We start from the raw sequence: 22,748 nt of genomic DNA on the forward strand, positions 1-22,748 counted from the left end.
TAACAGAAAAAAAACATGATGAGGGCATGCACGTGGCAGGGAAACAAAAGCCAGCTTCAAGGAGCTCCCACTGGCCAAATCCAGGAGAATTTAAATGCCAAAGTAATTCAGAACAGTGATGAATTAGAAACCATTGTTACCAATAATAAAGAGAGAAAGAAGGGAGGGGAAGGAAGGAGGATATAAGTAGAGGAGAAGGGAGGGCTCTCACTCACAGTAGAATTCTGAGCTCCAACCCAATGCCACAGAGCAGGGAAAGCTATACTGAGAAGACTACCATTTTGCAACGATCAGAGTAAAGACTGGTTTGGGCAAAAGTGAGCCATGAGTGCTCAATATAAGAGGGAATTTTGATGAGGAGAAGAATTGTGGTACTGTATTAAAGTGTTTACCCATAGACTATATGGGAAAAAAAAATAACTATGAAAGTGGACAAATCAAACAATACCTTATCCAGGTGATCAAAATTAAAATCAGCTGAGGGGCAGACAGATACTGGATCCCTCCTGCTGTGATGATCTTAGAAGGACCTGACACCCCAGCCAGCAATGTATGAACTGAATTTCATATTGAGAAAGCATAGGGCAGAACCCAAATAATGTATTTTTTTGAAGGAGGACTTCATTCTTCAAAAATGTCAGTTCCTTAAAGGATGAAGTAAGACTATGGAAGTATTCCAGATCAAAGGAGACACAACTAAGGGCACACTACTTGATCCTGGACTGGATCTTGGACCTAAAGAAAAAAAAATATGCCATAAAAGATATTATTAGGTCAGTTAGCAAACAGATCTTTCTGGAATTCAGAAAGATTAAAGTATGTTATCACCATTAAAAAAAAAAAAAAACTATGTTATCACCATAAATGTATGAAGTTGATAACTATACTTTTGATTGTGAAAGACAACATTGTTGAAAATTCTTAGGATATACAGCTAAGGTGTGTATTAACTTAATCTATTCAGGAGCTACTATAATAAAATGCCAGAAACTGACATTTTTTAAATAGCAGACATTTATTTCTCATAGTTTTGGAGTCTGGGAAGTCCAAGATCAAGGCAGCAGCATACGTGGCTCCCCAATGAGAGCCCCGCTCCTGGCTTACAGATGGCTGCCTTCTTCATGTCCTCATGAGAGAAAAGTGAACTCTGGTCTCTTCCTCTTCCTATGAGGGCACTAATCCCATCATAGAGACCCCACCCTGAGAACTCTTCTATATCTAGTCATCTCCCAAAGGCTCCATTGCCAAATACCACTGCACTGGAGGTTAGGGCTTCAACATGTGAATTCAGAGGAGACACATTGGATCCTCCAAAATCACCTCCTATTCACATGCAAAATAGGTTAATTCCACCCAACCTCCCCAATGTCTCCACTCATTCCAGTGTCAACTCTAAAATCTTAAGTCTGAAGTCTCATGTGAATATTATCTAAATCAGATAAGAGTGAGGCAGTTCATCCTGAGGCAAAACTCTTCTCCAACTGTGGACCTATGAAACCAGAAAAGTATGTACCTCCAAAATACAGTGGTGGGATCACATAGGATAGACATTCCCATTACAAAAGGAAGAAACTGGAAGGAAGAAAGAGCTGACAGGTCCAAAGAAAGTCCAAAACCTAGCAAAGTAAATACCACTAGATGTTAAGGCTTGAGAAGATTCCTCTTTGGTTCAGTGCTGTGCCCTATGGACTCATAGGGGCAGCGATCCCACCTATGTGGCTCTGAGCAGCTACCATCGGGCCTATTAAAACCAAGCCCCTCCTCCCACCTTTGGAAATAAGGATGCAGCCTTGACGATTTCTGAATCTCCTTTGGGATCATGCTTTTCTTGTCATGAAGAACAATACCATTCACAGTCCAAGAGCTCTATAGTCCTGTCCTATAGGACCTAAGAGGCCCACAGCCTTCCTCCACTTCATCCCATATCCATCCCCTTCAGCTCAAGCTGACAGTGTTGACAGTGTTTCTGCTGGCGTGTAGGAGTAGGTCCTTGGGTCACACCCTTGCCAATCTCCTTATCAAATGTTTTTGGGGCCACCCCTTCTTTTCCTCTTCAGAACAAGCTTTCTCATTTTTTTTGCCATATAAATAAGCCGAGAATTTTCCAAATCTTTAAGCTCTGTTTCCTTTTTGCTAAACAATTCCTTTTTTATAATTCATTTCTCTCTACTCACACCTCACAAAAGAAGCCAGGCCAGTCCCTTCAACTTAGGAATCACCTCAGGTAAATCATCCAGTTTCTTTACTCACAAGTTCTACCTCCCACAAAACACTAGAACTCAATTCAGATGAAATCTTTGTCACTTTAGAACAAGGATCACTCTTTCTCCATTGCTCAAGGACATGTTCCTCATTTCCATCTGAGCCCTCAAAGAAGGGCCTTTATCATCCAAAGTTAGACCAACATTTTGTTCACAATTATTTTCATATTCTCTAAAAAGACAGAAGCTCTCTCTCCAACTCTCCTCTACTCTTTCTGAGCCCTCATCAAAATTTCCCTTAGCACCTATATTTCTAGCATGTCCTTCAAGACTCCTCCAGCTTTTACCAATTACCCAGTTTCAAAGCCACTTCACATTGTTAGGTTTTTGTCATAGCAAAACTCCTCCTCTCAGAACCAAAAAGTCTTAGCTCAGGCTGCTACGACAAAATACCATAGACTGGGTGGCTTAAACAACAGACATTTACTTCTTATGCTTCTGGAGGCTGAGAAGTCCAAGGTTAAAGTGCCAGCACATTTGGTTCCTGGTGAGGGTGTTCGTCCTGGCTTGTAGAAGGCCACCTTCCTCACACGGCAGACACATCACAGGGGCCTCACACTCAAGACCTCATCTAAATGTGTTTATCTCCCAAAGACCCCATTTCCAAATACAATCACATTGAAGGTTAGCGCTTCAACATACAAACTGGCAGGGGGCGGGGAACATAAACTTTTTACCCATAGTAAGTATTTAGGAATTAACATGCATAATATATACAACTTACTCTCAGATGGAAAAAAAAAAAAAACATTACAAAGAATGAATAGAGCAGATAATACAGCAATGGGGTTAAAAATAGTAAGTACCTCTGGATAAAGAGTATTCAGGCATTCTTTGTAGTAGACATTTTTTCAACTTGTTCAAAGTTTCAAAATATTTCCAAATAAATTCAAAAAAATTTTTTAAAGAATTTGGAGAAGTTTGGAGGCATCCACTGAGCAAGCAGAAGGTTCTCCAGACTCTACTTCATTCAAAAAATATTGATTGCACATCTACTACATAATGGGCACTGGTCCTGGCACTCGGGTTTACGAGTGAACAAAACAGACAAATGCGCGTCCTCTCAGAGACCAAAGGTCCTGGTGGCAGAACTAGGCTACGAGTGAGATGGGCAATTAGGATGAGGGGAGTGAGAGACATGGATGGGCAAAGTGCCAGCAGAGAGCCAGGGAAGAGCCTGACCCGGCTATGAGGAGGCCTTCATCCTGCCCTGGGCCTGCCATTACCCTCTGCGCATAGTGCAGGCCACCTTCTGTTCCCAGGCCTGGGCCATCTCCTTTGGAAAATGAAATGCCCGACGAGACTCTGGGCTCCACAAGAGCGGGGAGCATGTCTCTGTTTTATTGCTGTTTGGACTGAATTCCAGCTCCCTTCACAGAGACTGGCACAGGGCAGGTGATCAAACGAGAACTTCTGGAATGAATTCATGACTTGTTGATCCAAGGTCCTTTTAAGCTCTGTGAATTCCAATACTGCTTGAATCACCACAGAGGATCTCCTATCACATCAGACATCACATCCGATTCTACAGACATTAAAAAGGATAATGAGGGAATATTTTTTTTTAAAGATTTTATTTATTTATTTGACAGACAGAGATCACAAGTAGGCAGAGAGGCAGGCAGAGAGAGAGAGAGAGAGAGGGAAGCAGGCTTCCTGCGGAGCAGGGAGCCCGATGCGGGGCTCGATCCCAGGACCCTGAGATCATGACCCGAGCCGAAGGCAGCAGCCCAAACCACTGAGCCACCCAGGTGCCCCAATGAGGGAATATTATAAACAACTTTATGCCAATAAATCCAATGACTTAGAAGAAGAAATGAACAAATTCCTTGAAAGACACAAACTTCCAAAGTTCAGTCAAGAAGGAATAGGTAACACGAACAGCCCTGAATCTACTAACAAAACTGAATTTTTAGCTAAAAAAAACTTCCCATAAGGTAAATTATAGGTCCATGTGGCTTTACTGGCAAACTCTACTAAACATTAAAAAATAAGGGGGGGATACCAATTCCATACAAACTCTTACAGAAAATTGGCAAACCAACATTGATCCAAATCCCACCTCTATCGTATCCTTTCTGCCGCTCTCTGAGCAACTCACTCTGACTATTTGAACCTTGGTGTCATCACAGAAAAATGGGGGGGGTGGTGATCACACCTTGTACAGCATTGTCCCAAAGGTCAGATGAGATAAGATATCTATGGGCCTCAGACAGAAGAAGTAGGGAATAAGTGGCAGCCACTGCAGTCTCAGGATAAGCCCCGGAGAGTGATCTGAGAAGGTCCCCGCCAAAATCCAATTAGGACACCGTGTTGTCACACATGGGATGTGGGCTTTCTCTCCTCAACCTGGAAGACAGCTTCTTGGGCAAACCTACCATAGCCTTAAATGAAATCTTTGCAGGATGGAGATTTCCCTCTTCACTCACCACCTGGAAGAGGAGCCTAGGAAGGGGGTACCCTCCCAAACCCAAGAGACACTTCAGGGCTTCTCCATGTGCTCTCTTCTTAATCGCTGCCACCTACCAATTTGGAGGTCATACCCATTCTTTACCCACACTCTCCAGCCCCAAAGTGGCCAGCATGGCCTGGAGTTCCTGCTCTGTTCCTCTGGCTGGTTCCTTCCTCTGCTCTCCTCATGCCAGGCCTTCTTTGCTCAAACCTCCTCTATAGACACCCTTCTCCCTCAGCCTCCTGACAAAAGGCCTCCCTTTCTCTGCATCCTACTTTGCAGCCCTTTCATGCTTCACTACGACCTCTTGCTACACCTTTCTTAGCCTTCTTCCCTTCTGACTTCCCCCCCATGGGGCTTGATTCTCAGCAGGGCTTTGGATCAATCCCTCTTCCCCATCACTCACTTATTGTCCCCTCTTTTCAATATGTTCAGTTTCTTCCTCTATCAGCTGGTTTCTCCCCATTGACTTAAAAAAAAAAATTATGGTGGTAAAATATATGTAACAAAATGTACCATTTCCACCACTTGGAAGTGAACAGCTCAGGGACATGAAGTATATTCATGCTGTTATAAAACCATCACTGCCCTCCATCTCCAGAACTTCCTCCTCTACCCAAACTGGAACTCTCTAACTATTAAATAATGATTCCTCGCCTCACCCAGAGCCCAGAAACCACTGTTCTACCCTCTGTCTGTGAATCGGCATGTGACTCTGTCATGCCATACAGTGTGTGCCCTCTTGTGATGGTCTTCCCATTGTCTTCTAAATGTACTCAGTCTCTCCAAACTAAAAAAAAAAAAAAAAAAGAAAGAAAGAAAGGAACAGAAACTGGCCATGGAACCCTCAACTCTCTACAGCGCTAGCCCTACTTCTCTTCTGCCCTTCTTGAAAGAACTACCCACAGTGGCCTTCCCCCACACACTTCCGACCCTGCGCTCCAGTGTGGCTTCTGGCTTCACCGCTTTCCCAAATAGCTGCTGCCAAAGGTCACCGATGGCCTCCCTGTTGCCAAAGAGAGAACAGCGCTTCTTAGTCCTCACCTCAGTGGGCCTCAGCAGCATCGGGCAGTGCTGACTAACCTCCTCTTTCTGTTACCCAAAGCCCTTGTGTAGAATTCCTGTCTACACCCTGTCCCTCATGCTCTCCTTCAGCCCAGCTGTTCCATGGCCTCACAGATAAAGATGACTGGCAACTTCTCCCCTCTAGCCCAGAGCTGTCCACTTAACTCCAGCCCTGTTTCATCAGCTGCCCACTTGACATCTCTTCACAGTATCTACGGGGCAGCTCAGATCATATCTGGAACCACAGTTCTTACCCCACCCTCCTCTCTGACCCTTGCCTACACAACCCAAAATGTCTCCAAGCACTGGTAATCCCAGTGACTCTAGCTGGCCAGCCATGTGGGCCAGAAACCCCAGAATACTGGTGGCCCCTCTCCCTTCACCCCTCGCCACAGACCCACTAACGCCTCTGGACCACACATGCCAAATAGCTCACAAATCCACTCTGTTCTCACGTTCACCCGCATTTCTCCTGTGCAGCAATTGTGAGTATTTCCTTACGAGAGCCTCCTGACTGTGTCTCTCCACGGACACAGGATCACTGAGCAGATGGACACCAGGAACGTTTGCAGACTGCAAGTCTGGTCATGCCACAGAGATTATCTCCTGACCACAGCGCCAGGACATGGCTCCTCTTTACCCTCAGCCTCCATGCTCACCACCCCCCCACACACACACACACTCCCCTGCCCCCTCCCACACGAGGCCTCACTAGGCTGTTGTATCTTCAGGAGAGGTCCTAGCCCTTCTCATCCTCTATGCCTACATGACTGTCTCACCTCATCAAGGCCCCTGATATCCCTGACCAGAGAAAATTTCCCCCTAGGGGTTGTGGGAGCACCTTAATCCTGTCCTTTGTAGTTCTCTGTTACAACTGTCTATCTCTCTGCATGATGACTGATTGTAGCTGTGGGCGGTGGACCGTGAAGGGGCCCAGCCTGCTGGGCTCACCACTGTATCCCCCAAACCCATCTGAGTGTCAGCCCATGGGAACATGAGAGCAGCCATCATCCACTGAGGGAAGTCCCAGGTACTCGGTGCTCTGCATGGTCTTCTGGCTCACTCCTCCTAACATGTGCTGTGAAGAAGGTACTGCTATTCTCCCTCTCCACGCATGAACAAACGGTGGCATCAGGAACTTGCGCCTGATCATTTAGCTATTAAGAGGCAGAGCCAGGGTTTCAACCCCAGGCAGGCTGACTGGAGATCTATGTGCCGACTACCACCTTCTACTCAGTGCTGTCCATATTTGTGAAAGGGGGAAAGGGAGGGAGGGAGGGTGGTGAAGGTGGATATTCAAGTAACACTTTACGAGGAAGTAGAGGTTACACTGTAGCACTTCGTGAGGATTTCTCTGGGGCATGAGAAGGAAAAGGAGAAAGTAGGGAAAGCTCCTCCCACCTCCTGTGCCTGATTTTCTAGACTTGCCAGAGTCTAAGCAGCCATGAAGCTCCAGCCTCATCTCCCTCTATAGGGCAACACAAATCTGTCCCCACCCCCACACCAGTCAGACCTGTTTGGATGATATCATCATCAAGGAGTTGAGAAAGAAAAGAAAACAAGATGGCAGCCACCTGCAAAGAAGTTTAAGTTCATCAATCCAAGTTCCTTCATGCGAGGGTTCCTAGGAATATGGGCCTCAGATGGAAATTGGGCCATGTAAGAAGCAGCTTCTTCCCAGCTGGCAAGTTCCTGAGGGCCAAGCAGTGAAACGGAAGTAGAGCCTTGTGGCAGAGGAGGGGAGAAATGAGGGTATCCTGGAATAGTGCTGAAAGGGCACTTGCGATCACTCCCAGGATGTGCTCCCTGCCCATGGAGTCCTAGGCAGTGTACAGAGCCTGTACATTGACAGAAGAACACCCAAGCTTTACATGTTTATGCAGAAAACAATAAACACGGATGGTCGTGAGTGAGGTGAATGGGTCTGCAGATCTCTCACACTAGTTTTGATACATGTGTCACCCAGTTTTGTTTTGTTTGTTTGTTTGTTTGTTTGTTAAAATCTATTAACAGAACTTTGTGGCAGGAGTATTTCTCAAGTCCCCATTAGTTTTGAAAATTCAGCATATGCTACCTGGAAATACTTCAGGAACTAATTCTCAAGGGGAATTCATGAGGCAATACGTGAATTCGAATGCCATGTCACATAGCAACATCTGGTTGATGAGGTCTCACAATACTTGCATACTATTTTACAGCTTCTCAAACACACCCACATGCATTGCTTCACTTACTTTTCCAAGCATCCCTCACTCTGATATTCTCTGCCATGTTGTTCCTCATGCAATTTTCTGGGAAAAAACCTGGCAGCTACAAGGACAGCAGAACTCTCCTTTCTTGGGACACTGAACAACTCTGTTAATGCCACCTGATGCCATCGGGGCTATCTCATGAACACATCACCAGGTTGGGTCTTGGACTCCAGGACTCAGCAAAGTCACGGGACTTGATTAACTTAGCAGCTCTGATGTGCCCCCAGCAGGTGGGGTTGACATTAGAGCCCACACTGTGGTCTTTCTCTCACTCTAGATCTGCACAGAAGAAATTTTACCTGAGAGTTCATCAGGCGAATGGTGGTTTTCGTGCCCACGTCTTGTTGGAAACTGGCTGTGGGCGCCCCATTAAACCTCAGGACTGCGTCATGATCATCTACAAACCATAAGGAAACAGAAGAGAGGTGATAAGCACCAGCAACATGCAGAGACAGAGGAAGGTCTGGAGGGAGAGAGGGCAGGAAGAAGGGGAGGAGCAAGAGAATCATACTTCCCATTCTTTATCCCATCAGGATCCCCATCAGAGGGGAAAAAGGTCATATTTGTAAGGGGCAATCTGGCAGTTTGTAGACCGGGCATGACTGCCTGCTTGCCTGGCCATTGCAGAAGCTAACGAGGCTCGTATCAAGCACCCCTGAAATCCCTTCCATGACTCCAGCAAGCCTGCGCATGGCAGAGGGGTGATCCGGGCTGGCGTGCTGCCTCACATGGGCTTGCTACCCCAGTCACCAAAGGAGCAACCCAAATATTTTCTTAGTGTAACCAGTAGGTCATACTTCCATCCCTGTCAGAAAAATGATGCTACCATAAGCTCAGTGTCCCCCGCAAGTGCAAAGTCCCCACAGCCCTCTGAAAAGCTTGCAGCACTCACAAATCAGAGGGATTTACTGTGGGTTCCAAGACAACACCCTGCGTGTGCTGTTAGGAACCTGAGGCCGGAGAAGGGTCACAAGCCTGGGTGGTGGCAGCGATGGAAAAAAAGTTCACAGATCAAAACTGAATCCCACATTTGTCTACTGAAAAAGAAAAACTCTTTTGTCAGAAACAAGGTCCTAAATCCAGGCAAGATCAAACAGACCACGTTTTTAAAAATCCATTCACTCCCTGGCTCTAGTTCCCTGTCCCTGTAGCTGTTTCAGCAGAGTTTGGAAGACTTGGAGAAGTTTCTCTGTGTCACTGGCCAATCTTCTGGGAGAGAGAACTAAGTTGACTTTTAAGTTCTCTCTCAACCTTCAGCCAGCCTCCTAGGAGCTCATCCCAACCTGACTTGATCAAGCCAGTTTGGGGCTCACCACTGAAATCTGCCCAAGTTTGGGAGGTCAGCCCAATTTTCTGTTGTTCTATTTCCCTCCCTGTGGGAAATTTATTGGGGATGGTTCTTCATTCACAAAGGTGACACCAGAAGGTGGCAGGGTGGAATTTGGCTCAATACAAGATGATCTGGAAAAAAGTACCCACAGAATTAAGGGATGAAAGCCTCCCTCTTTATTTCATTTCTAACATACGTTTTAAACCTCGGGACTCTAGACATATCATCTAGTCACAAAAATAACCCTATCTCAATCCTAGGACAAATTTCATCAAAATGGTTTGAAAGTCACATGGGATGTGCATAGTCCAGACTTTATCAGCTTACAAGGCCAGTACCCTGAACTTCAAAGAGAGCAGAAGGTGCAGCTTTACACAACTTAGATTGCAACATGTCAGTCCATATCAGTCACCGGCTTCACAAGTGACCAGCAGTAATCACACCAGAAACGTAGATGTATCAGAAGCCTCACTCGGTCAGCTTCCCTGTTTCACAGGTGAGCAAATTATTAATGTGAGTATCCCCGGACCAAAACATGTCAAAGTTAGATGGAGCTGCTGAGAATAAAAGGACTATTTACAATGTTGTAGGCAGGATTTCAAGAAATCAACAAGGAATGGCCATTATCGCAGGGTCAGCTGCAAAAGCAGCCACCACTACTCCTCAAACCTGATTGGCCCAGAAAAGCAGGGGCCCTGAACTGAGGACGGCCACCCATAAGGAGTATCAGCCCTAAGGGGAACATGGCTCCTGCTAAGTAAGGTCCAGCTGGAAAGAAGAAAATACTCCATCCTCTCTTTCCTCCTTCCCTCTGACTTCTCGGCCTTAAGGAAAAGAGAGAGAAAGCAGACCTCAGACAGAGAGTTTGCTTGACAGCGGCTGAACTGTGAGACAAGGGAAAGCAGCAGCTGATGGTATTCTACAAGGAGAGAGCTTGGGGGACACTGACTTCACTCTCCTCCTTCTCAGGTTTGGAGTAGCACGTCTATTGTCTGGTGCCAAATAAAAGCCAAAGGGCCAGGAAGCCCAGCTGACACAGTCACCAAATTCCATCTCCCAGGGCACAGAGTCCAACAGAAAAGGGAGGAAGGAGCTTGGGCTTAGAGGGGTAAATGGAGAACCCCCAGCACAGGAGGCTGACGATCTACCCTTGGTATTGACCATAAGAAAATAAAAAGCTTTTATTCATTCAACAAATATGGATTAAGCATCTCCTTCCCATCAGGCATAGGCATAGTTCTACATGCTGGAGACAATGGCCATTACAAGAAAGAAAAGTGCCTGTTGTCAAAGATCTTGCAATCTACAGCAAGGAAGGAGCCAATAAATACAACCACCTACCCTTGAGATAATGACAAACTGTGACCGATGTTATGGCACAAATAAATCCAGTGATGGGACCGAGACACTGAGGGACTCTCCTTTGGAGACCCTGATGATTCAGGGCACGCCTTGGAGCTGAACCCAAAGGAGGGCAGAGCACGGGAAGGGTCCAGAGAAGAACATTCTAGCCGGAGGAGGTAACACTGTCAGGACACCACAGGGCAGTAGGGACTTGGCTGGAGACAAGTGAATGAGGGGAAGACGAAGAAAAGATGGCACTAAAGAAGCTAACAGGAACCAGTCCACACAGGTTATGGAGGCCAGGTATGAAGTTTGGACTTTATTTTAAGGAAAAAAAAAAAAAAATCAGACAAAGATGGAAACTTGCAAATAGGCCATTAAGTTGGCCTCACAGAGAAAGAGGAGCACATCCTTGTCGGCCAAATTGTCCTTTGCTGATGATGACTGAGGAGGTCCTGAAATCAAGTGGGCCTCCAGGAAATCACCAGGAGAAATCAAGAGGTCCTGGAGGCCCAGCAAGCGAGCCTTTGCAAGGGGAAGGCTGCAGAAAACGGGGGCCACCACTTTTGATGAACTTAGAATTAGAGGACAGAAAAAGACACAAATTAGAAAATGCAGAAATAAAGGCACTACTATAGGCAGAGGATATGATTCCATGCCTAGACTACACAACAGAATCTGCTCCTTAGTAAATTCATCAGTATACCAAAATCTGCTGCCTGCGGGTATAGTAGTAACTCTAAATAGCTGGAAATTGTTATGAAAGAAATTTTATCACAATTCAGATCAAGGGTTTTGGGGTTTTTTTTTTTTTAATATTTTCAAAGTAGCTTAATGAATCATATAACCATACTTGGAAGGCTAAATTCTGGTCCTGGTTAGGAAAAATCAATATAATAGAAATCAGGACTGGGAAATTATGACCTGAAGGCCAAATCTGGCCCAGTCTCCATTTTTGTAAATAAAGTTTTATTGGAACATAGCCAGCCCCATTCATTTATGACGGCCTGTTTGCTTTTGCTTGACAACAGCAGAGCTGAGGAGCTGTGAGAGACACTATATTCCTCAAAACCAAAAATATTTGCTGTCTGGCCCTTCACAGAAAATGTCTGCAAACCCCTGTCATAACCAATCATATTGTTTCCTGATATAAACAATCATATTGTTCCACAAACCAACATGTCTTTCTTCTCAGTCCTCACTCTGCATGAGAACTCCCTCTGCCCCAAACCTCCCCCAACTCCTCTCCCTTTGCCTTCCATCATATGTCCTACACCTGCTTCTCCCTGGTCCTCCTCACTGGCCTTCTGAATGTCTCTGCCTTCCGTGTGCTTTTCCCTGTCTCTTAAATGTACCCTTTCCCTAGGCTTTCTCCTCAGCCCTCTCTCCAGGCCTACAACTGTCACCTCGGCACAAATGATTCCTCTATCTCATCTCCCCCACGCCTGACCCTTCCTGGGAATCAAACACCCAACTGCATAGATAACTACTCAGGGAAATCCACAAATAATTCAGATTCAACACCTCTGAGACAGTACCTGTCCTCCTTCGAAAGCATGCTCCCCTGTGATACGAGATGGCCTGTTTCTAGGCTAGAAACCCTGACTCCTGCCTGTCATTCAAGGTCACTTCTAATTAGACACCAGTTTCTGTCTCTTCTCAAATCAGACCTGTTCTTTCCACCATCACAATCACTGCTCAAACAGGCCTGGCACTTCTCGCCCAGAAGTGGCAGTAATCCCTAATAACAATGACATAGCAGTCCCCATAGGCAATGGGGTTCAGAGAAATGAGAAATCTCTCCAAAACGTACATGATTCTAACACTTGCTCATTTAAAACTCTTCTAGGACTCTATGTCTTAAAGAATGAAACCCAAAGTCTTGATTGTGACTGGCAACATTCCGTAGGAGCTGACTCCTGCCTCCCTTTCTGGCCTTAGTCCTCCGCAGTCCCTTTCACCCTGCAGGGCCCCAGATCCCAGCCCAACATACTCTGTCCTTTGTCCCCATGCAGCTTTGCTTCTTGCATTTGCCTCAACTCAGAAGGTGCTTCTCCTTTCCTGTAGGAGAGCAAGTAAGCAAGAATATCACGAGTTTTAACATCACACTCAAAATTTTATTATAATGCTACAACCACTACAGGCACAAGAGCAGAGGGGAAGACTGCGCGGGCCGTGGAGTCAAAGGACCCGGTTTCAAGTCCTAGTCCGCTATTTACCCCTGGTGTAATCGCTGAGCCTCAACACTTAGGTTACCAGTTCAACGGGAACAATAATTGTCCCCACATCACAGGATTCCCGGGAAGACTAAAAAGCAAGGCATGCTGGGAGCACAGCAGGTGCACAGTAAGCATGACTCCTGTTGCTTATGTTTTAGAAAAACACTATTGTTTGAAATGAAAACACAAACAAATCTAAGATATCTTATGGGTACAGGTACTAAAAATAATTGAAAACGGCCGTGCCCACCTCTGGCTGGTTTGAGGGACTGCTGGAGACACACTCCATCATTACGATCCCTCTGGTAAACAATTCTGCCATGGACAAAAAGAGCCACAAAACTTATCTGCCTTTGGTCTTCTAGCCCCACAGCTGTGGATAGTTCCCCTGAGGCATTTAAGTCATCTGCACAAAAACCCTGTTAGCAGTACAATTTGTAAGAGCAAACAATTTGAAACCATCCGATACACTCAATAGTTCACAAGAAACGGGACAAGTTGCAGGTAGAGGGGAAAGGCCATGGGCTTGGCACGCTGTCTGGTACTCCCAGGCCTTCAGCAAAGGGCCTTCCTGTCTCTTTCCCCTTTGTATTCTAAGCTCTGGCTCTGTGTGGTTGAAAGCTCCATGAATGAATGAAAGAATGAACGAATTCCTTAACACATTTGTTAGACTAAATGCCCAGGGGAATGCCCGGTTGGAGGGCAGAACACTGGAAGGCCAACGTGCAATGTTTGTTCCGTCTCAAGAGCAAAGTTTCCGGGGAAGTACATCCTTGAAATTATAACTGTAGTCTACAGGAGAAGATTGTTTTACTCTGCATGTAAATCACTCCAAACTTTCATGCAGTGCATCAAGAGTGTAGCTCCAGTTCATAGAAGTACCGGGCTGTGCCTGAAACCTTAACCCATTCTGGCCAGGCCATTGGGGATGAGTTAACACGAAGAAGAGGATCCAGTAGCACTGGGGATACTGGAAACATGACGATTATAGAGCAAACATCAGGAGGAAGAAGGGAACTTAGTTCCATTACTGATGAACAAAAGCCAATCACATTGCGCTTCTAGAAAACAAAACGCAAAAGAAACCAAAAAGGCAAAAGCAAAAGTCGGGGCGGGGCCGGTTATCTTGGCAGTCTGGATTAGTGAGCGCTGCCTATTTGGGGAGCCGCAAAAGGTGATCTCACCACTTCCTCCTGCTCCAGAGAATCCAATTTGGTTCTACTTTTCTTCCTTTGAGAGCCTGAGCTTGGTTTCAGACCATTTTTCCTGGCAGTCACAGGAAGGGAATAAAACAGGAGACGTATGACCTCACCTGCTCCAGTACCTTCCAGAGCCTGGGAGAAGAGCGAGGTTTCCTGTGCTTTGCTTCCTTTAGCCTGATTGATTTCACAATAATGGAAAACACATTCTCTCAAAATAAGGGAACTAGGGCGCCTTAAGCAAATCCATTGCTTTGTGTTGTACACATATTTACAAACATGGAGAGACTTTCTATCTTTATTAACTGTGAAGAATTAAAAAAAAAAAAAAAAGCAAGTTGTTATATTCTGAACAGTGACTTGTAGCCTTTTTTGGGTCACAGACACCTTTAAGAATAATTGACTGGAAGCTATGGACTTTTTCTCTGGAAAAATGTACAGACTGACTTACCACACACACACACACACACAGGTAGTTCACAGGTATTTGGCACATAGGTTTAGGGATTTGTGAACTCCCTAAAGTTGGCCCACAGTCCCAAAGTTAAGAATTCCTACTCTAATTAATGATCCTCAAACAGAAAGGCTGAAAATTACTCGGGTAGTTTGAAGCCAAGAAAGACAATTAGTCCTCAACTAGCTGTGAAATTACAGTTTCAGAACCTGAAGAGACAGGAGAAATCAGGGCTTCTATAATTTTTAAAAGTCAGTTACAGTGTGGTGTGTACTGATAGACGCAGAACTCATTTTTCCAAGAGTATCTTCTACAGAACAGCACTATTTAAAACAGAGAATAGCAAAACTGTTCTCCCTGATAAAGATACCAAGAGCCTGGATAGATAGATCCCCACCCTTTTGGCTGTGGCTATACCTCAGCCACATGGGTACCTCTGAGTACACAATGGCTGTACAGCCCCGTGGCTGTACCCCAGAGGTACCCCACGGTACCTCTGAGGCCCACAGAGGTAGAGGCACAAGAAGTGTGTAGAGCACTGTGGTGTGCCCAGTGTGCTCCTCCCCAGCCCTGACCAAATACCCAGCACCCCCTCCTCCAGCCCCTTGCCCAGAGCGGCCCTGATGCTGCAGAACTCACCTATTTCTCGGCCCAGCTGGGAGGACCTCAGAGATCCAGCTGAGGAGACCACAGCACACCTGCCCCATGGCCCAGCCTTGGTCCTGATGTTCTCCTGGGGCAGGAAACCCTCCCATTCCGAGGTGTTGAAGGGAAAATCTGTGGACTCTACCATGGAGACGTTCACATGATCCCGGAGGCGGCAGTGCAGGGCCTCTGCGCTGAACTTGACACCTGGCCCTGGCCCCTTATAGGACACTTTGTACTTGTTCATATTCAGATAATTCCTCCAGATCTTCTGCAGCCGGGGGAGGAGGTTTCTGGAAGAGCTGTCCTTGTTCCACACCGGGAAGGAGGCCGCAGGCTTGGGCTGGGCTGGGCCCCGGGGAATGCTGAGGGCCCGGTTGATCTTGGGGGGGTTCTGGGTGCTGCTTGAAGTCACAGCCTGTTTCTGCAGACCTTTCAACAGCTGGAATTCCTTGATTTGCAGCTGAAGGGAATCATAGTAACTCCCTTTCTTCTTCTCCTTCCACACACAGATGATCGCAAACAGGAGAAAGGCCAGCACGCAGTAGCTGAACTTTTTCTTCAGGTTGGTGTGAATCATCATGAAAGATGTGTTCAGGGCAGCCACTCTGTTCTGCGCAGAAAACAAGCCTAGAAAAGGTAAGATGAGGCAGAACAAAAAAAAAAACAAAAACAAAAAACAACAAAAAAACCCAAAAAACAATGTGAACCGATGTGAACAAAAGCGACAAGTAGTGCCTGGCAAGAGGTGGGGTGATGAGCTGCGTAATGGACTCAGAGTGAGGAGACGCACGTCCAGCCTTTGCTTTACCTCCCACCAGGCCGGCGGCCTGTGACAACCTGAAGTAAATATTCGACCTCAGTTTTGCTTTTGAATGTAGACAGCAGTCCTCAGACACTCCCCTTTTCCTCTCCGAGCCATGAACGCTTCCTGTATTCTCCTGCTATTCCTTTTTACACCCCAACTCTTAGTTTTGTGTTGTCTTGTTCTAGCTCCCTGACTGCACCCTGAGCTCAGTGAGGTCGGGAACTACAGCTTACACAGGCTCCTGGGGCCTTATGCTGTCGGTTCAATGACGGCATGCGTGCTTAAAAAACTAGGAGAAAAAAGAAAGAGCAGGATGGCTGGTCTACCTCACAAGAATCCAACCTCCCTAAAATCCTAAAGTGCCCAGCATCCTTTTAAAATTGCCAGACCTGGGGCACCTGGGTGGCTCAGTGGGTTAAAGCCTCTGCCTTCGGCTCGGGTCATGATCCCAGGGTCCTGGGATCGAGCCCCGAATCCGGCTCTCTGCTCTGCAGGGAGCCTGCTTCCCTTCCTCTCTCTGCCTACTTGTGATCTCTGTCTGTCAAATAAATAAATAAAATCGTTAAAAAAGTAAATAAAATAAAATAAAATTGCCAGATCTCTGTCCACAGACAGCACCACAGACCCATGTCACATTTCTCTAAGAAGCTGCAGGGCTGGACTCCTGCTTTGCGAAGAAGACCAGTAGTTAGCTTACAGCACAACACCTGGCTTCAGAGAATGCCCTTCAAGAATGCCCAAAAGAATTTAGGTGGCAGGAAGCTGCCTCGGCTCGGCTCGTGGTAAAGGAGAGGAAATTTCGGTAAGGCGGCAGACACCAATTAAGGAGATAAAAACAAAGAGGCATCAAGCATTAAGATGTTACTTCACCTAATTTCACTGTAGACCAGGGCCCGGTCATGTAGAGCTCCAGCCAGCACCACGCACATGATAGCCTGGTAGGAAGGGCACCCCCTGAGCTGTGCAGCGAGGCCTGACCATCACTGGCCAGGAAGGTGTTAGTCTCCATGTCTATAGAAGAGCAGCCGAGGCTCTGAGAGGTTAAGAGAAGTGCCTAGCATCACAAAGCTAAGTAAAGGCCAGCACTGAAGTTCAAATCCAAGCACACTCGATTCCATAATACATGTCCTTTTCAACATAAACATGCACAGAACTGCTGAACGTTCTGGCAAATGGATTTTATTATGAAAATAGAGCCTCACAGTTCCCCTTTTTTCTGGATACGGCTCTACTTTGTTTTCCCAGAATTTATTGTGTAATTGAATGGAAGATGGAAGTACTTTGAACTCAAACAATGTCTGTACCTTTTGGAAAACATTAAGTTCTTTCCTAAATAACTGGGTTTATTTACCATAATGAGTCTAAGCAGTCACCCCTGGGGTTTTGCGAACCCACTGGGGATCCACAGTTCCTTCCTATGGAGCCCAGGGCTAAGGATAACCAGGACAAGGGATAGGAGGACTGGACTAGGTATTCACAAAACCTGGGTTCCTGCCCATTCTTGGTGACTTTGGACAAGTCACAATCCTGTCTCTACCTAGATTTTCTGTAGAATCATCTCTCATGTGCCCACAGAGTGCTAGGAGGACAAGCGGAAATGGTATTTGAACCAGGTCATTGCAAAGGCACAGGAAATGTTCTGAACAGAGACCAGAGAGCAGTCCCTTGGCTGGGGGCCATGAGGAGGCCGAGCGGGACAGGGAGATAGAGGGCAGAATGGAACACAGGCCATGACTCATCAACCCGGGCTCACGTCCTCATCGGAGACTCTTTAATGTAAGTGACATCAAGACCATTCTCGGAATTCATGGGCAGTACTGAGCAAACCATGCTTCCCACCACCCCAGACTTCAGGAACGGGTGGCTCTGGGGATAACAGGTGCTTGCCTTGAGCTGTGCAAGTGACAGAATGTACCTAGAGGGAGAAAAATTCAAATGTGTGGTCATGAGATGGGGAGAGGGCTTGTGGCAGATCAGAAAACTAAGGAACTCCATTTCCTCACTTGGCACAGCTGATCCCTCAGCTATGAGAGCTAAACAACTCAAGAAGGGAATAGAGCACTGAAGCAGTGCCTACAACGGGGCAGGCACTAAGCTGCAATGTCTAATTTAATATTCACTCTGCCCCTATGGCATCGATATCCACAGACCGACTGGAGAAAATGAAAACACTGAGGCTTAGCAGAGTTACACAGCTTCTCCAAAATGAACAGGTAGTGCCAGAACCCGGATTCCAACCCAGGTCTGTCTGACTCCAAAAGTTCATGGTTTTTGCACTGAAAGACAGGCCTCTGTATTAAAAAGACAGTGAAAAGTCACTGTTGACCAAACAGGACTTGGGAATCAAGGGCTGTACAGGGGCAAGTCAAATGGCCAGACAATCCCAGAAAAACCCCCTTGGGCTTGGGCATGCTGCAGCTCTCCCGAGCAGGCACTGTTTTCCCCTCGGGCAGCCCATTCAAGGTTATTGGGCTTACAAGAGCCGGAAAAACCCTGTCACGTAATCACAGCAAATTGTATTGGCTCCATTTATGGTTGGAAAACTGAGGTTTTAGATGCATCAATTTATCATTTATTTATTTAATCTCGAAAGTTGCACGAGTGATTGGGAAGCGGTGCAGCTGAAAGTCGGGACTTAGCTTTTCTGTGTCAGAGTGAAATGAGACAGGAGGTAGGGAGGCAGGAACTCATTCACGGTCTAGGAGCTAAGGCTCAGAAGGGGATGGTGGTTACCTTCCTGCCAGCACCTACTTAATCTCACACTTATGGTTTATGGACATGGGCAAACCACCTGTCCCCAGCCCTCCCTGAATCAGGACTAAATAAATACATGAAGAAAAGAGCAAAGCTGGAGTCAGACCTTGAGACTCTGTGACTTGTGGCCGGAAGACTCCATTACCCCATTTTTTAATTAAGAATGGACCCTTTTGTATCAACATGGGCAAGACTGGAAGATATTATGCTGAGTGAAACAAGTCAAGCAGAGAGAGTCAATTATCATATGGTTTCACTTATTTGTAGAGCATAAGAAATAACACGGAGGACAGGGGGAGATGGAGAGGAGAAAGGAGTTGAGGGAAGTTGGAGGGGGAGATGAACCATGAGAGACTATGGACTCTGAAAAACTACCTGAAAGGGCAGGGGGTGGGAGGTTGGGGGAGCCTGGTGGTGGGTTTTATAGAGGGCACGGATTGCATGGAGCACTGGGTGTGGTGCATAAACAATGAATTCTGTTACACTGAAAAGAAAGTAAATTTTTTTAAAAAGTGCTAAAAAAAAAAAAAAAAGAATGGACCCTTTTGCTGCCCCCACAGTGCATGCTTCCACGTGTCCCTTACCTGCTTTTGGCTAATCCCCCTGGGGCTGTAGGCCCTTCAGGTTTTAAGAACCACTGCTATTCTCCATGGGAGGAATCTTTGCTTTATTGGGTCTGGAGGCCAAGGCGCATTTTGCTTCGGATGATTAAAAAACATCTGCAAAGGCCAAAAAAGAAAAAACAAAAACAAACAAACAAACAAACAAAAAAAAAAAACAAGAAGTAAGAGCTGGTTTCCAGAAGGGGCAGTGTTAAAGGTTAACAAGGCATCCGGATAGGCCCCTCTCCTAGTCCCCTGGCCTCCAATAGAGCGCAATCCAGAAAGTCTGAGAGCTCAGAAAAAGAAACACAGAGACAAGAGCCCATTATAGGTGCTGTGCTCAGGGTTGTGAATAGCAGAGAAGGCACAGAATTAGATTGATACTAGAAAAGAACATGCTAGAAGGATAAAGCAGGTACAATCTAGGAAGAAAGGACTGTTCAGTCACTGGTTACATAAATAGTAATTTGGAGAGAGAAGATTCAGATCATCCCTAAATACACTCTAGACCATGATTTATTATCAAAGAACACTCCATGATATGTGAAATTTCAGTCAGTATAACACTACCTGGAAAAAATAGGTTGCAAAACTGTATATAATATTCTAATCAAATAAAAAAAAAACTTTCTTTAATATACATGTGAAAAAGAGAAAGGACTAGAAACAAAACAAAATAAGGCAACCTGGGCTGGTAGAATAAGGAATATTTTCATGTTTTACAATATTTTGTATACTCCAAAATTTCTAAATTTATATGAATTACTCTTAGTGTTGGAAAAAATATTATAAAAATATATAATATACAAAATTATATAAAATTTATTTTTATATAAATTATAAAAATTATATAAATTATAAAAATATATAATATGTAAAAATATTATAAAAATATAATTTTAGAAAGCTATTAACAGAATTCTATATTTTTCAGCTCTTTCTTCTGACGAAATGCAGAAAAATAATAAAAGAAAACTTTGATAGAGTTGCTGGCATGAAAACTCCCACTTGTCTCCAAGAAAATGCTGTAATTTAAAGGAAAAAAAGAGTCCAGCTGTGCAAAGTGTAAAGAGAGTCAATGCATCTCAAAATAAACAGGCACTCCACATGAATGGACAAATCACAAAATAGAAAACATAATTAACAAGCATATAAATTATGATGAATCTTGAAAGAAACCCAAAAGGCAAGCTAAGATGCCAGTTTATAGAATTTCCACTATTCAGCAGTTTTCAAAACGATAATACTCATTACTGAACCGGTTGTAATAGAATTGGTATATTTTGAGGGAGCAGTAGAAATTAATTTAACCTTTTTAGAAAGCAACCAGGTCATAGAATTAAGAGCTTCGACTCGCAGGAAATAAGACAATAAATAATTGAAAGGAGGAAAAGATAACATATTTTGGTTTTCCTGCACAGAAATGACTCCCTAACTTTTCACAGTTGTGGTGAGGTTTGGAAGAGGAACAATGGGATAAAGAATGCGTTTTATAAAGCAATATGTACAGGCAAGAAGAAAAATCATTTTCCATTTGAAAGTGATTTGTAATGATGAAAATCTAAGGTTAACAACTAAGCTTTTGGCAAAAGGGAAACAGTTAAACTAGGGTACCCACATCTGCTAGAAAGAATATATATACACATCCATATAAAGATATTAATTAATTTAAAATACATAAGGTAATACGTAATAACAGATAATATATATAAAAAATTGTGTGTGAATTTATATAGCAAAGGGGGAAAATTCTTCAAATACTAAAAATGAAAAAAGTGAAACAGAGAACGTTATCTGTGCATACATCATTGTGAAGAAATATCTAGAAAACAGGCACATGATTGAGACTCAAAAACAGTTGAGGAGCAAGCATAATAAAGGAAGTCAAATGGAGAGATGAGAATTCCTCTCATTTCTCAGTTTGACTTCCTTTATTATGCTTATTATGTTAGCAGAGTAATGAAGGCAAAACTCTCAGGGACAGAACTGAAAATACCTTGTGCATCAACTCCATTCCCACTATTGGGCTGATCTCGGAGCCTGTCCTAGGAGATGCAGCATTAACGGAGCTGAGAGGAAGCCACAGCGGCCACAACCAGCTCCTTCCCATGACTCCTGGGAGAGTCCTGAAGTCTCTGAGGCCCCACCCCTTTTCATATCCTGTACGTTGCCTTTGTGGCACGAGTTTGTAATTATGCATGCATTCATATTATTATTCGATTGCCATCTGCCGCCTCTAGTAAAAATGGAAACCCCTTCGGCAGAAACCTCGTCAGCCTTCTTCACTACTATCATCAATGCCTAGATGAGGGTACAGCACGTGGTAAATACTCAGCAAATTATTTGTTGAGTGAATGAAGGGCCACCAGTTCTTAAGAGGTCTGTGCTGCTCTCAGGCATCACTAAGGGAAAAGGTTCTTTCTTGTCACCCTCACGAGGAACACCACGGGCAGCCCACTGTCCTTGAGGGAACACGGCTTGCCTATGCTGGTGTGCTGCCATGCCCCCCAGTAAGTAAGCTGCTGGGGCATGCAACTTTGGTTTGAGTTCAGTGCAGGAACAGCAGAGGAGGGCAGCTAACACTGGTCTTCCTCCCCCAGTCATCTGCTCAGAACAACTTGGCCTCCTAGGAGATAACAACCACTCCCTGCCCTTGATTTCTAAAAACAACTAGTTGAAACCAAGTAGCACAATTGTTGATGTACATCTAGCGTAGGTGATGAGAATCTTCCAGAAAGAGTCACTTCTGGTCAGGAGACTGCCGCCCTGGTGAACTTTGCCCAGCTGCAGCAATCATAAGAGTCCTTGGTCCTCCGAGTAAAAAGCTTTCACAATCATGACCATAACAGCTACCATGTATTCAGAACTAGCTATGCACTCAACACTGATGAGCATTGGGGTTTGAGGGTCAGAGCTCTGGGATTAGACAGATCAGGGCAAGAGTATAAACCATCTCTCACTAGTTACATGACCTCCAGCAAGCTATTCAACCGTCTAAGACTCAGCTTCTTTATCCATAAAATGGGAATAATAAAAGAGCCCATCTTGTAGGAGAGTTTAAATAATCCAGTAAGGTAATACACCCACAGGGATCCCAACAGGGATGGTGACAAAGATTATATGCATAATTTCATTGACTTCTCACCATGCCCTACCCTATGTGTGTCATTACCATCTCAAATTACAAATAGGGAAACTGAAATAGGGAAGAGGAGTGATTTTCTCAGAGTTAATGATGGCACTCCAAGTGCCCAGTGCTCTTCTGCCCTTTGCACCCTGCAAGGTGGTTTCCTTCTGACAAACGGACCATGTCCTACCCTGTTCACATGGGGTCATACCTGCTCAGTCCCCTCACCAACCCCG

At 45.1% G+C, this 22,748-nt stretch overlaps 1 protein-coding gene and 1 long non-coding RNA gene across 3 annotated transcripts in view; one reads left to right on the forward strand and one right to left on the reverse strand.

Annotated features, from left to right (window-relative positions):
- ST6GAL1 (ST6 beta-galactoside alpha-2,6-sialyltransferase 1) overlaps window positions 1-22,748 on the reverse strand; it is a 118,898-nt gene that overhangs the window by 13,232 nt on the left and 82,918 nt on the right. Inside the window, exons 4-6 of one of the 2 annotated variants that reach the window (XM_059163182.1) lie at window positions 15,216-15,834; window positions 14,236-14,427; window positions 8,330-8,427 (exon numbers count right to left, since the gene is read on the reverse strand). In XM_059163182.1, the coding sequence (XP_059019165.1) occupies window positions 8,330-8,427; window positions 14,236-14,427; window positions 15,216-15,804 (879 nt within the window). In that variant the 5' untranslated portion in view covers window positions 15,805-15,834. Of the gene's footprint in view, window positions 1-8,329; window positions 8,428-14,235; window positions 14,428-15,215; window positions 15,835-22,748 lie in introns of those variants that run through there. The other variant, XM_059163183.1, reaches the window with a different exon arrangement.
- Window positions 15,737-21,273, forward strand: LOC131824746 (uncharacterized). The gene is made up of 3 exons (XR_009350972.1): window positions 15,737-15,860; window positions 17,605-17,805; window positions 20,320-21,273. It is a non-coding gene; the product is annotated as an uncharacterized LOC131824746 (long non-coding RNA).

The sequence above is a fragment of the Mustela lutreola genome, chromosome 2 (assembly GCF_030435805.1).
Source record: "Mustela lutreola isolate mMusLut2 chromosome 2, mMusLut2.pri, whole genome shotgun sequence".
In the NCBI taxonomy this organism is placed as follows: Eukaryota; Metazoa; Chordata; class Mammalia; order Carnivora; family Mustelidae; genus Mustela; species Mustela lutreola.